Source organism: Ricinus communis, chromosome 1 (genome assembly GCF_019578655.1).
Source record: "Ricinus communis isolate WT05 ecotype wild-type chromosome 1, ASM1957865v1, whole genome shotgun sequence".
In the NCBI taxonomy this organism is placed as follows: Eukaryota; Viridiplantae; Streptophyta; class Magnoliopsida; order Malpighiales; family Euphorbiaceae; genus Ricinus; species Ricinus communis.
The window spans coordinates 25,797,174-25,812,874 of NC_063256.1; the positions used below are offsets into that span (position 1 = coordinate 25,797,174).

General features: G+C 39.2%; 1 protein-coding gene and 1 non-coding gene across 2 annotated transcripts; one reads left to right on the forward strand and one right to left on the reverse strand.

Annotated features, from left to right (window-relative positions):
- Nucleotides 1-6,012: 6,012 nt before the first annotated feature.
- LOC107262269 lies at nucleotides 6,013-7,989 on the reverse strand. Its single transcript, XM_048373262.1, has 2 exons — nucleotides 7,752-7,989; nucleotides 6,013-6,143 (listed from the first exon to the last, which is right to left on the reverse strand). Exons 1-2 carry the CDS (start codon nucleotides 7,987-7,989, stop codon nucleotides 6,013-6,015), a joined length of 369 nt encoding a protein of 122 aa, XP_048229219.1.
- A 7,041-nt stretch (nucleotides 7,990-15,030) lies between these two features.
- LOC112536730 lies at nucleotides 15,031-15,137 on the forward strand. The gene has a single exon (XR_003080695.1). It is a non-coding gene; the product is annotated as a small nucleolar RNA R71 (small nucleolar RNA).
- Nucleotides 15,138-15,701: the final 564 nt, after the last annotated feature.

Sequence of the window (15,701 nt, forward strand, 5' to 3'; positions counted from 1 at the left end):
TGCTCAACCCTCTAGGTGCTACTCCTTGCCCAATCTGATGGATTTTGGTCTGTAATCACACGTATGTCCCTCGATTACTGATGATGTCCTTCAAAAATGACCTGAAATGAGAAAGGAAATAAAAGACAGGTGATTCTAGCATAAAACGGGATAATCATGCATAAAAAATGTAAACAATCGGGCATGAAAACATGTGTATTATGATGCTTATCAATTGTGTACAAACAAAATACGAGTTCAAAGGTAAGGTAAGAAAGGGTTTAGCTAATGGAGATATTAACTCTTCCGGAAACTAGTAATGCGTAAACCATGTCAAACCAAGACCGATCAATATCCGAACAGAACAGATTTGAACTTCTCCTAAAATAGTTTCCGATGTAAAATGAAATTCATAGGATATATGCATAACTCAAAGTAAAAATAGAAAGATTTGATATGATTCGATTCATTTTAGTAATAAACAAAAACAATAGGGTCGGGTCAATACGGTAATCTCCATTTCAAAATTATGAAAAGAGCATGTTGGGTGACTTTATTTTGTGAATAATTTTTCACACTAACAAGCTCCTCTATTCAAAAATTGAGGAGTTCCTTACTCTTTGACCCCTTGTGGATCTCCTGTGCAAGTTCTTCCCAAGTGCACCCCGTTGGTAGGCTTTCCCCAAGGTTAGTTATAGCCAGCTTGAGGAGAATGGTCATTGTAAGCCGTAGCTCCTCTAGACTTTGGAGGTCTAGTGGAGGGACTCCCTCAATGGGAGCGGCTTTTTTTAGTATTAAAAAACTAAAAACGAGAAAAGAAAGTGAAAGTTAATAATAAATAAGGGTCCTATTAGTAAACAAAAATGATAAGATCCATGCAAATTCCATTCGACACTACGTTCCTTGATCTTCAAAGAAGACTAACTCCTCCTACTCCTTTAGGATAGGATCATCATTGGTCCTTTTCTTTTGACATAACATTCTCAGTCGCTCAAGAGTCAAGAGACTGATTATCTCTCTCTTTATGCATTAAAATTAAGTAATAGTGTGGCTATTTATTTATGCTCATAATTTCTCTATGCTTACTACAACTCGTAGCTATTGTATGCTCTATGCATGGGGGTAACGATATTATTGATCACACGGTAGTTAGGAGCTCACAGTTTCTCTCATGGTAGTGCGGTTACAGTGTGCTCGCACCGGTCGACTACAAGGCCCTATACCTTGGTATAGTACACATGGTTGTCTCTCGTTGGGCCGAAGTACATCATAGGAGTCCTAACTCTCTATCTCTGCATCCTGACTGCTTCTTGCTATGGGACCAACGGGAGTGCCCATTCTCCTACTCGAAGACTCATATCTGTAGATCCCTCCATGCTGTGCTTATCCCTTAATGTGTCATCCTCCATGAATATGGCACCTGTATTGAAGAATCCCTAATGGGTGATCAAAAACCATTAAGGCAAGCACCGGAGCCTAGGGGCAACACTTACATAAGCCATTGTCAACCACTGTAATAAGAGCAATGGGATACACGACAATGAGCGAATCTCTTTCTATAGACCCACCCCCAGGGTAACCCACCTCAGACCACTATATATGGAAGCAAACTTGGAAAACCATCCTTAATAAAAGGTATAGATTGAAAATGGAGCTACAGTCAATATTATCCCCGTTCAGACAGTCAAAAAACTCAAAAGAAAGAAATAGAGAATATAGCGATATTTTAAGGCTTCAATGATGGCAAACCAAAAGCTCTTCCATTCTCTTAGAGGTCTAGATAGGCGATTACAAAAACCTTACAAAGACAAATTTTTATATGACCGACGCCCCAGTACGGTACTACGTACTCTTAGAAAGAGAATGGATACATAGGAACATGTATGTGTCATCAAGCCTCAACCAGTGCATCAGATGAGTCAGATCAGCTGGAGTACCTACTTACCTTACTGGTGTCCGAAGAAGTCTGTTGGTACAAATGTCATATGACATGTGAAACTCAGTCACAAATCTTGTGTTCTTCTATGTAGCGTACAGTGTCTCATACCAAGTGAAAGGAAAACTCCGCTTGCTCCAAACCATGAGATCCAAGAGAGTGCCCGGTCATCATCATTCCACTCCCTTCTATCACTAAGTGCGAGATTGAGATCGAGGAATTGCATATTAAGAAAGGTGGTCATGGGATTCTTATAGCAGGTCGGTCTAGGTAGTTGCTATTGCTCTTGAGAAATTTGTTGCTTCCAGTTTCGTTTGTGAATCTTTCTTTCTCCCATGCTTTCCATTGGTCAACAATTTTGAGAGTTGGCTTTTCTTTCGTCTTTCTAAGAGCAGTCTATTTGATCAAATAAGGGATTAGATTGCTCCTAGAGTTCGAACTAGTCATTAATGGTCGAATTCATTGGTACCCTTTCTTTTTCCTAGTATGCCGCTCCGCGAACAAAGGAGCGAAAGATAAATTCAACTAAATATCATGCATCCGTTATCTCCTCATCTTCATCGATTCTGAAATTTTTTAATTCGTTCCTAATTTATTTTACCTTGGTTGTTGTCTTATACTGTGTTTGTCTGATACTACGGTCGACTAACCTTTTTCATGCACTATTGTGCAAGTTCACTTTATCTCTAAGGGTGCAAGCCCTCTCCTTTGAATTATGTAAGAATATGGAGAAGAACCAAAACAGAATGGTTCCACCTACCCAAAACTAAGAGGGGATGTTGCTTACTACTAAAAAATTGGATTGTGGTCAAGATGTAGTGAAATGGTCGCCTATTACATGGCTCACTAACTCTGCCTGGGGTGGGGTTACCTATTATTCATCGACGGTTTGGTGCACCCCTACTCACTTAAAGGATGCTGCTTAATTACGAAAGAAATTTTTTCTTAATCTAGAGAGTTCCTTTTCGTTAAGCACATCGAGCCAGGAGTGGACATCATCATCATCTGCAAACAAATCCATATCCTCTTTCATCATTAGCTTAGGTTAAGTGGAATAGTTTGATTGGCTTTCTAGAAAATGAGACGAAACCAGCTTTTTTGAAATGATCAAGATGCGCTCAAAAAGACCTCTTAAACCCCCTCAAGCGATCGAGTTGAGTCTGAGCTGTAGAAGTTGCTCCTGCTTTAGACTTACTTCAAGGAAAGATAGGATTTGGCAGTTCTGCCAGCCTACCTTATATTATTAAAAGGGGAAAGTGCTTTTTTTTATAGAGGTTGAGTAGGGGAGATGAAGCTTGAGGCTTCTCAATCGCAGTAATTTGGAACGAATCCTTCAAATATATTATAATAGTTTTATCGATCAAATCAGCTACCGCCTCTTAGAACATCATTTTTGGAATACCACCAAATCAAGGTTTTTTCCCTTAGGGGCAAAAAGTCTTCAAAAGAGGCGCCAGAGCAATCAAACTCATCCGGAGTTGGATAATGAAATAAGAAAAAAGACTTTTTCAACAGGAATGCATGAACAAAACTGCCATTCCATATAGATCATCGTGGCATGAACTTTGTCAATAGATTCCTAGCCTTCCTACTGATCCAAAATGTTTTTCAAGTTTCATTATTTTGACGGCGAACCGACCGGTAACGTACTTAACACTTGACTATACCCTAGTTTTTGAAGTGATTTTTTTAACAATTCGGTAAGCGTACTTAAAGTCCTAGCTTTTAAATGTGTGAACTCTTCTCCTTCCTTGTTTTTTCATACGTTGCTTACCGGGGAAGGCCTTATGAAGTAAGGGGAAGTGCATGAATGCTGTAGTACTGAACTTGAACTTATGAAAGTCGATTATTATGAAAATTTTCTTTTTACATTATATGATCTTCTTTTTACTTATTATGTAAGACTTTCTCGAATTGAATAAAAAACAAAAGAAAGCATACGCTTCAACAATAGATTTTTATTTTGGATTGAAGGGAGCATCTACACCAAATTTTTTAGGGACTTAGTGAATTCAAAGTACACATAAAACTGGCATTTTATCCAACAACTCAATGAAAATATTGCAAAAATTCAAGAAATAGGGTAGGGATCAACCAACGAAAGGCTTAACAAAATGTGATGATAAAAAAAAGGATAGAAATGAAGAAAGTCAAACTTAGCTAACTAATGGAAAATATTTACAGGTTGGCTTTTAGCTACAATGGTGAATCCTAAGTGCCCTTATCATTTCACAACATTTGATTGTTCATGTGACCTCAACAAGCATTACCCATAAAGTTCTAGAAATAAGAAGAATACAATGCACACTCAAATAAGAAAAAAGGAGCATTTACGATGTATGCTCAATTAGGTTCATAAACTCACAATTTAAGTGTGTACATTTGCATAAGGTATCCAAATACCATCAATCAAATCATCATTTAATCAATTCATACACAAAACATAACAACTAATCAAATTCAAATTAACTAACTTAAAGAATGGTCAAGTAACACTACTTTAATCCAGCCACTATGATAAACTAAAAATTGCTCAATAATATTCTAAAAGCAATAAACAATGAGGAGAAATCTCATGCTCAAAATCATAACTATCAATCTTTCGAAGATAAACAAAAAGCTAATAAACATCATAAGTATCCTAAAGATATACATCATTAATGATACACTACATAACAATAAAAAAATATAGGAAAAAGAAAAGCCAAAATAACGACTTACCCACCCCACACTTGAAGGACATACTGTCCGTAGTGTATAAAAGAGTTGGGAAGCAACATAATAAGTACACAAAAAAGAAAAGAGATATTGTCCTACTCATCCTGCTGGGCTGGTGGTGGTGGTGGAGGTGGTGCTACTAGAGGAGGTGCATCATCGGCAGTTAGAAATGGAAAATACTCACCAAAATTAGCAAAGTCAAAATCGTCCATCCTATTCTTCTGCAAGGCTGCCTCTATCCTATCTCCCTGAGCCAACTGCTTATGTAGCAAATCCATAATCTGCCTCTGCATAGCATCAAAATGCTGGAACTGCGCTCTAACCTCCTGCTCAAACCTGTCGAGCCTATTTGTGTGTTGTTGCTGCATGTCGGTGATCTGATCAAATCTCGTAGTCAGCTCATCAATCTGCATATTAGATGGCCGAGAGGATGAAGGTCAAGAGGAGCTAGGAATATCTGTAGGCCTGGGGTGCTCCCCTTATTCCTCCCGAGCTGCCCAGGCTATCGACCGAATAAGTCTGTACTCTGGCCCCAGGGGCCCTGTCCTCCGGGTGATCATCCTCATATGCTACATAATAGAGAGGCCAGCAGGGATCATCTCACCCATAAGCATCAACTCATCCAGCTAAGCTCTATCCAGTAGCTCTATCCTCCTAGCAATCCTAGTCATATAAGGCCTGAAACAGATAAAAGTCTTCATCGGGTCCCCAATAACAGTCTTGCACTGCTTGGCTAACGCATACACCATGTCCGCCCTCCTCCTCTGATGCAGGGCCCATAAACAGAATAAATCATGCTAGGTGACCACTCTAAAAATTTCCCCTTGCCCTGTTAATGTATATGCGAGTAGGCAATGAAGATACCGCAGGCTATTAGAGAGGCTGGACGCCTTGGACTTGCTTGGTAGTAAGGCTCGTCCCACCCTAAGATGGTCTCCCAAGCCTTGTCAAAAGAAACTCCCGGGTTATATAAGGAACCTCTAAAATCATCTGACTTTATGGTCACTTGGTCATAGAGGCCAAGTGCAACACCAAACTAGGGAATACTCATCATGTAAGTCTGCCCCCCCAACCCAAATGAAATGGCCTCTGGCTGCAACCAGTCCCTAATCTATGTCTGAAGGAAGAAAGCAGAGGTGGACTCAAGTGTAAGCTCCCTGTAAGTGGGCTCCACAATACCAAAGAATGCCTTAAAAGGTGGAGTTTGAAGTAACTCTCAAACCTCAGTAGCGAGGCCAATTGTCTCCAATGCCTGCCAGTCAATGCATCTCCCACAGCTTAACTGCCTGTATAGCAACTGCTGGTAACGAGCCTCGTGAGTGGGGCTTTGAAACTATAGAAGTCTATATCGTGCGAGAGCTTGAGGTAGAGCTGGAGCTCTAGGGGCCCTTTGGTCGAGGTGCAGGTGCAGGTGGTGCAAGTGTAGGTGCAGGTTGGTCAATCGGGTATGAACGCCTTCTTTTGGAGAGACCCACCTTCCGGGGTCTCTCACGCCGCTCAGCCATAGTACCTGCATGAAAATTGATTAAAACTATTGCCAAAACAGTAATTCTTGCACTAAGGAGACAATCATTACAATAACAGCAACAATTTAACATATGTTCAGTACACTTACATTAGTTATTTCTAATTCATCAATACAATGACTAATTCACCAAACCAGCTCACGATCCAGCAAGTTCAAATATACTAGACAACGACAATCGGGCAATTCAAATATAGAATAAAAGAAATAAAAAATATAAACAATAGTAACGAATAAAGCAAAATAAAAAATAACAGTAAATCAACATTAAGAGAAAATAAAATGCAACAAAAGTGACGAATTTAACGAAATAACAAAATTAACAAAGAGATTAATAAGAATAAGAAACAATATTAAAAAATTTAGAAATAATTAAAGAAATTTAAGAAAAGAGTAAAATCACATACCAAAATGGAGTAGCGAACAAAGTTAAGGAAGAAACTTACTTGATTCACCAGAGAAAGCACTTGAAAATTGAAGGAAAAGAGGGAAAGGATTGGTCTATACGTGCGAAGAAAGAGGAGAGCGAAAATTTTGCTACCCACAATATGGCACGGCTTATATAGACGCCGAGGCTAGCATGCTCCTATTCCAAGCTATGCTGACTAGCATGGCCAGTCTCACAGCACGTGTTAGTCTTGAAAAACGTGCTAAAGTCAATTTTTCTTATTAACATAATTTGTGTGTCCTCAACAAGGGTGTGTTATCTAACACAGTCATGTCCACAACATGTGTTACTCTCGAAAGACGTGCTAAATTCCATTTTTGCTCAACACAGTTTGACTATCCTCAACACGGGCTTGTTATCTGACACGGTCGTGTCCATAATACATGTTACTCTCAGAAGACGTGTTGAAATCACATGTTTTTGTCAACACGGTTTGGTTGCCCACAACACGCCTGTGTTGTGGAGCACGGGTGTGCTCATGGGGCGTGCTGAGCTGCCAAGACCGTGCTAAAACTCAGAATTTATTTCCAGCACTTTTTCATGCACAATTTCCTGCAATTTTCATAGTCAAACATTTAAGTTACCTTCCACATATCTCTAAACACTCAAATGGCATATAAAAATAAAATACAATTAAATGAAAATGAAGACCAAACTAGAAAAAACATTGTTCCAAAACCAATGATCAAAATGTCCAAAAACATAAAAAAGAAGTTGGGGTGCCTTCCGAAAGCGCTTCTTTTTTTCCCGAGTCATTTAGTTGGATTCATAATGCTTGAGCTACTCTTATTGATGCAATACAAGGTTGACTCGGTCCTCGAGCTCCAATGAGTCACCATAGTAATGCTTCAACCTATGCCCATTGACCTTGAAGTTTCCTTTCTCTGGATGGTGCAACTCCACTATGCCATATAGGAAAACTTGCTGGACGGTGAATGGTCCTAACCAACGGCTCTTTAGCTTCCCAGGAAAGAGTCAGAGTCGTAAGTTATACAATAACACATTATCCCCAACTTGGAACTCCTTGGTGCTCCTTAGCCTCTTGGCATGCCACTTCTTGGTATGCTCTTTGTAGATTAAGGAGTCACCATATGCTTAGTTACGCCACTCATCCAACTTGTTAAGCTGCCACTGCCTATGTTTACCTATATTAACAACATCAAAATTGCAAGTTTTCAAAGCCCACAATGTTTTATGCTCAAGTTCAACAGGCAAATAGCATGCTTTCCCAAAAATTAGCCTATATGGTGTAAAACTAGTTAAAGTACGATAGGCCATCCTAAATGCCCATAAGGCATCATCTAGCTTCTCTGCCCAGTCCTTCCTACTCACTCCTACAGTTCTCTCTAAAATCTGTTTCAAACCCCTATTAATAACCTCCATTTGCCCACTGGTTTATGGGTGATAAGGTGTAGAAAACCTATGTGATACACCATAGCGTTTAAGCACCTTTTCTAACTGGGCATTATAGAAATGAGTCCCCATGTCACTAATAAGAGCTTTAGTTGTCCCGAACCTAGCAAAAAGTCTTTTGAGGAATCTTGTAACTACCCTAGCATCATCAGTGGGAAAAGCTTGCGCTTCGGGCCACTTAGAAAAGTATTCAACGACAACCAAGATGTATTTATTACCATAGGAAGAAGGAAAAGGTCCCATGAAGTTGATGCCCCAAACATCAAAAATCTCAACAACTTGAATGCTCGTTTCGGGCATCTTATCACGAGCAGAGATGTTACCTGATCTTTGGCATGCATCACAAACCTGAACAAATGCTCTAGCATCCCTAAAAATCATTGGCCAATAGAATCTAGAGTCTAGTGATAGGCTATTTATGCAGCTACAATCTAAGGCAGTGAACCTATCGATGCAGTTTAGCACTAATAGCGAGTATCAAGGTCGTATCCCTCGGGAAAGTGAAAGCCCAGAGTTACTACTTTGTTCTCTGTTATATTAGCCTAAAATGAATGATGAGTAATTTATAAATTTCCTAATAACTACAAGCTGAGTTCTAAGTGAGATGCAAGAATGAATGGATAAATGAAACAATCAAGACAAGAAAGCAAACCCAAAGGGAACCTAGACTAGTTGGCAATCAAACAAAAGATAACAGATTGATGACTCCAATTATGCTACCCGTGGACGAATTCTTAATTGAATTCGGTTTTCCTCTCGAGATAACCTAATTCTTAAACTCAAGAACCTAAAGTTGGAATCTCTTCCTAACGATTGATTCTTAAATTAGCATTAAGATTTAATCCCCCTCTATTAAGCTTTGTTAATTCTTAATCTGGCTAGTCAATTATCCTTATCTCTAAGTGATTGTTAACTAGTTCTTGCTATTCAAAATTCCAATTGCCAAATGAACTTCTCAATCACACAAAGCAATCTAAACACCACAATTCATAACGTCTCATGAATAATGCATTATCTTATTAATACTGAAAGTAAGAAGGATACAAAACTAAACTCAAACAATCTAACAATTCAATACTAAGCCAACATAGTAAAGAAATCTCAATGGATTTAATCGATCTAGCTACTCATTTTCATGTTTAAAACAACTAGGAAATCAATTATAATGAAAGAATAACAAAAATGAAACATATACACCCTTTTCTCTTGAATTGGATGAACAGCTCCAAATCTGAATCAGCACTACGATTGGTCTTCCCAATTGCCTCTCGATTTGCTCCACTACTGTTTGCACTCGGAACCGTGCGATTTCGGGATTCTCCCTCTTTGCAACTCTCTCCTGAACTTAGTACTCTACAAAAATCGAACCAGCTGCCAAAACTCTCCTCTTGCCTTCCTTCCTCACCCTAGCTTAAGAAATCGCTTTCCTTATATACTTATCCCAGGGCCGTGCTAGTCAGCACGGCTAGAGCCCAAGCCGTACTGAACCTTCGAATCTCGCAAGTTAGGTTTTCTTCCTGGCCGTGCCCCCGCCAGTGCTGAGCCACCACAGGCGGTGCTGGAGGCCGTGACAGCCTCGAAAACCATGCCCAAAACGCCACATTTGAGGATCAAAGGCTAATGGTTGGTCACGGCCAGAGTCCAGGCCGTGCTAATTAGCATGGCCTTGACCTAGACAGTGCTAATTAGCACGGCCTTAACCTAGGCCATGCTCAATGTTTGACATGTGAGCCTGATGGGATACTGATGCAACCTATACCTAAGGCAGTGAACCTGTCGATGCGGCCTAGCACTAGTGAGCATCAAGGTCGTATCCCTAGAGATCGGGAGAACCTAAAGTTACTACTGTTCGCTATGTTATCTAGTCTGAATTAAGGTGTGAGAAGTCTAAATTAATTAACTAATGACTATGAATGCAAATAAATGAATGAACAGCAACTAACAATCAAAAGACAACCGCAACAAGAGAAACAAACCCAAAGGGGACCTAAGTGATGGAATTCTAAGGTTGATTTTATAAATTACCAATCTTGCTTACACGTGCTTAAATCCTGAATCGAACTTGGTTCCTCTCTCGAGCTCACCGAGTTCCTAAACCTGCACTAACCTAATGGAATCTCTTCCTATCAGATTATTACAGATTAGCATTAAGCGTGATTTAGAACTATTAAAAGTTGTTAGTTCTTAATCCGGCGAGTAAATTAACCTTATCTATAAGTGTTAACTACTAGTTCTTACTATTCAAATTCCAGTTGTAACAAGCATTTCTCAATGTCAAGAAACAACCTAAAAGACAATTAATTCAACGTCTCAAATTAACTGAATCAAACTTTATTACTAAACAATAAGAAGATTACAAGAATGGCAAATAAAAATCTAATAACTAAGCACAATCCATCAACAAAGGTGAACTCCAATGGGTTCGGCAGCCCTAGCTACTCATAATGAAAGAAACAAATACAAAAGAGAATAAACAACAGAAAAGGAAATGGAACATGTAACCCTTCTTCTCTCGAATCAGAGTGGAAATGTCGCAAGCACCAACTCTGAAACCAGCCTCAAGTATGGATCTCGGATGTCTCGATCAATCGTCTAGAACCTTCAATCTTTGCTTGAATCTCTCAAATCAATCCCTTGAAATGATGTTGGTCTCCCAAAATGTCAAGAACAGAGGTGTAAAACTGAGGGGTCGCGCTCATAGAGAAGTCCAAAAATCAGAAGCGGAACCCTGTCTCATTTTGCGTGCGCCTACTTATAGGTAGAAGTGCCATAGCCCGTTCCATGGCCCGTGCAATGGGCAAAGGAGGCCGTGCAAATATGCATGGACATGCAACTGCCCGTGCAAAAGCCTCGAATTGCGCGCCCATAAGGAATCAAATCCGACAAACATCTAATATGCGTAAATCATCCACATAGCTTGGGTTCTGCCAGGAAATTAATCAATTTCCCATCAATGAGTCTGAAAACCTGAGAAACATACCAAAGTGTGATAAAATAGGAATAAATATGACTTGAATACACGAATAAACAACTGATAAACAGTCAATAAATATGCATAGAATCGTCTACATCAAACTACCCCACACTTAAGCGTTTACTTGTCCTCAAGCAATCAACAACTCACTCCTCAAACAGATACCAAAATAACTCAATCAAATACTTCGCAGGAGGTTAGCTCAAAACAAGTCTTAAAACTCCATGCCGAATTTCCTCAAAATCCCCAAATCACTAAATCCTTGAGAAAGAGAACAAAGTTAATAAAGCTGCTAAAATTAAAATGATAAACCATCCAAACTGAGAATTTGAGAACCATGCCTTACAAGATGTCACTCAAAACACATAAGTGTATATAGGTGAAAAAATATCGCCAAGCTCTTAACACAAAATACAGAAAAAGGTGCTTACTATAAGCTTGCTTATAGATCTAATCTCCACTACTGTAAAATAATCAATAATCATGATCGAAGGGTCTTAAGCCAGGTTGTAATGGGGTTAAGGTAGGGTACAGAGAAATATGGAAAGTAGGCTAAAAGTTGCTAGAAAATTATGCAGGTAATGCAAGAAAATAGCTAAGGATCAAATGTTGTGCCAAAAATGAACACTAAGTTGCTCCAATAATAAGATGATGCTCCAAATGAACTGAAAGAAAATTATACATATTTGTATTATTTTATTATTATTATTATTATATATATAATTTTTTTTTCTTTTTCTTTTTAACTACTCCTGCAACAATAGATAACGCAAGATGAAGTAATACAATGCTCAGTCAAAAGTAGTCGATATGTACCTTTTGGATTGAAGGGAGCATCTACAAAAAATCTAGCAACTTAAGGAATATATGCAAATTGATCCAAAATGAAATGCAGCATAAACTTATATAATTTCCAGCAACAATGGTAGAAAGAATGGTAGAATGAATAGAAGTGATAAAATGAGTGTCAAAGGAAAATTACAATGAAAGAAAAGGTTAAGGCTCAAAATTGGTTCACTAAGGGAAAAACAGGGTTAGGCTTTTGACCATATTGTGTAGTTCCTAAGTGCCCAAACCATCTCACGACTATCAAAAATTCTTGTAATCTCAAAAGTCATCACAAGGCAAGTTCTAGAAACAAAAATTATGTACAATGCTCACTAATCAAAAATAAAAGGAGCATAAAAACCTCACCATTTGAGTGGATTAAAATTACATGAATTCTCAAACCAAAGTTTAAACAATCAATCAATCTAATAAGCATTAATATTAATAGTATTCTATATCCAAGCTAAAGTAAAAAGAAAAAAATTAAGAAAAAATACTAGTTTTACCTAGCTTGATTGAAATTAAGATATTTGTTCATTGCCTTCTTTCAACAAGATTCGATAAAAGCTATAAGGGTATCCATTCAAAAGAGAAAAATCATCAACTACTTGATTAAAACAAGACTCAAGATAAGGATAGTAAGAATGAACGGAGTCAATCAATAACGGAAATAAAAGCAAAATAAAAATAGCAGAATACCATCCTTACAAAGGTTCAAGATAACAAAATTGGTACCTGCACAAAACTAAGGTACCTACCCCACACTTAAGAGAAACGCTGTCCTCATTATGAAATAAGGTAGGCCGTCCAAAAAGGGAGATAAAATATGCACAAAGAAGCAAATTATAGGGGTCTACAAAAAGCTAGAAAACTAAAAGAAAAATAAGACAACAGAAAGAGATAAAAATTAGAAATAGTTTACTGGTTACTGCCCTTGATGTGTGCTTTAACACTCCAAGATATGTTAGTCATAAAAATTGCGTATGAGCATCGAGTAGGCTAACTCCTGCAAAACTCAAGAATAAACACATACCAAGCAACATCTAGTAAAAGGTTCAATAAAATAAAATCATATCAAAATAAAACAAACTAAAAATAAACTGAAATATTTAACTAAAAAAAATAAATATATAAATAATAGATGTCCAAAAACTCAAAAAGCATAAATAGATTCGGGAATGCCTCCCGAAGGCACTTCTTTTTGTTTGAGTCGTCTAGCTGGACTCTGCAGCAGCATTCCTGCATCGCGGGCAAATTGAGAAGGTGGGCTCAATGTAAGTTGGGGCTTGAGGCATATAAGCGCAAAGAGGAGGTCCAATGTGTGCGGTAGATGAGCAAGGAGGTGTTCTACACACCGAATTGGGATGCCCATTCATCCACTCCAAATCCTGGCTAAGTGACGTGTCATAAACAAACTTGCAACTACCCTTCTTGGGTGTATGATAGCACAAAGTCTCAAATTGATACAAGTTTTCTTCAGATGAATAACACATATTAACAGGGAAAGAAACATGTATAGCATCATCTGTTTGTACATCCTGTGGTTGCTTATCACATGCAAGGCCAATTCCATCAATACTGCAAATGGCATGAGCATGGTCGGTGGGAGAACTATCAAATGGGGGTAAACTAAAAGTAACACAGTCATCCCCTACATTAAGTTCTAACTTTCCCTCAAAGACGTCAATTTTAGCTCTAGCTGTGGCAAGGAAAGGTCTTCCCAAAATCAACGGTACACCATGCTCATTTTCTATATCCATAACCATAAAGTCTACAAAAAATATGAACTTATCTACCTTGACTAGCACATTCTCTACAATCCCCCTCAGAAGCTTAATAGAACGGTGAGCTAATTGAATGCACATCCTAGTGGGTTTTGCCTCCCCCAAGCCTAGCTTATTGAACAAACTAGTGGGCATGACATTTATGCTAGCCCCTAAATCAGCTAATGCATCATCAACACACAAGTTACCCAAAGTGCAAGGAATAGTAAAACTCCCTAGATCATGACGTTTCTCTGGCAACTTGCTCTGAAACACTGTTGAGCACTCTTCATTAAGCTTAACATAAGCTACCTCCTCCAACTTCCTTTCTCTGCTAAGTATGTCCTTTAAGAACTTGGCATACTTCGGCATCTACTTCAATGAGTTAATAAAAGGCAAGTTATATGCAGTTGTCTAAAAATATTCAAAAACTTACTGAACTTCTCTTACGCTTCTGCTTGTTTGAGTCTAGCATGATAAGGAATCTTAGGTTGATATTCCCTGACTGGGATCGGTTTCACCTTTTGTCCCTCAGATTCCTTAACCTTACTGCTTGCCTCAACCTGCACATCAATAGGGGAGTCGTCAAAAATAGGCTTATAAGGAGCTGAAACTAACTTACCTGAACGTAAAGTGATGGCGTTCAAGTGCTCCCTCGGGTTAGACTCAGTAGTGCTAGGGAGCGCTCCTTGTTGCCTCTCAAACAATATCTTAGAGATTTGGCCAATCTTAGTCTCCATGTTCTGAATCGAGGCCTGCTAATTCCTAAGTGCACTATCAGTTTGCTGGAACCTCAACTCCGTAGTCGTCACAAACTTCATCATAAGCTTCTCTAGATTTGATTTCTTTTCTGGTGGAGGAGGAGCTTGTGCAGCCCGGTAGGCTAGTCACTGTGTGGTCGATGAAGTCTCTGAAAACCAGGTGGACCCTGGGCATTATTGTTCCTACAATTGAAGTAGGGATGATTGCGCCACAAGGTTGTACATGCAGGTTCAGTGGTTTTCTTGCTCCATCGCCTGGGCATTCCCTATATAATCAACCTACTCAACATCAGAAGACACAGCAGAAACAGATGGAAAAGTAGAGGACGATGAAGCAAACATACCTCCCGCAGTACAGTTTGCACTGTAGTGTGGGCCACCACAAAACTCGCAGGCAACATTCGCTATATGAACTGGCATTTGAAGTTGGTTAATCTTCTTGGCTAGAAGCTCCACCTGAGCTGCCAAGGCTGCTGTAGAATCCACTAAGTTGACCACTCCTTGTCTTCCCAGTCGGCTCCTAAAGGATTGCCACTGATAATTGTTCATGGCCATTTCCTCTATCAAGTTTTGAGCCTGCTCGAGCGTCTTACTGTTTAGCGCCCCACCTGCTGTAGCATCCACCATCTGCCTCGTTGTAAGGTTCAACCCGCTGTTGAAGGTCTGAACCTGCATCCACACTGGTAATCCGTGATATGGGCATCATCTCAACAAGTCCTTAAACCTCTCCCATGCATCGTACATGCTTTCATCATCAGACTGCACAAAAGAAGATATGTCATTTCTAAGTTTAGCAGTTTTAGCGGGAGGAAAATACTTATATAAAATTTTTTTCAGCCAATGCCTTCTAGGTAGTAATCATCTGCTGTGGAAGAGATTGTAACCATCTCTTTGTTCTATCCCTCAAGGAAAATGGAAACAATCTCAGTCGAATGGCGTCATCGGTTGTTGCATTTATCTTGAATGTGTCACAAATCTCCAAAAAGTTGGAGATATGAGCATTGGGATCCTCGCTGGGCAATCCTCCAAACTGCATGCTTTGCTGGATCATCTGGATAACACTGGCTTTTATCTCAAAATTGTTGGCAGCTACAGGAGGTCTAACTATACTAGTTTTCGTCCCATCCAAAGATGGTCGAGCAAACTCGTACATCGTCCTCTGATCGTCATCGGCCTGGGGGTTGTTGTTCTCCATCACGTTAGCTCTTTGAACCTGAACTGTAACTCCGTCCTCCTCCTCAACTACCTGCAAACGTCATCTCAATAATCTGAGAGAGTACTCCGGGTCAGATAAGGATCCTATGGGATCAGGGTTAGAGATCCTAGTCATAAACTACTTGAAATCGACAACCAAAC

What these genes read in the sequence shown, in the direction of transcription:
- LOC107262269 (XM_048373262.1), bottom strand. Translation starts at nt 7,989, where the DNA reads ATGGAGGTTATTAATAGGGGTTTGAAACAGATTTTAGAGAGAACTGTA. An exon ending in TTTTGATGTTGTTAATATAG is followed by an intron (nt 6,144 to 7,751) that starts GTAAACATAGGC and finishes ATTTTCATGCAG; the next exon opens with GTACTATGGCTGAGCGGCGT.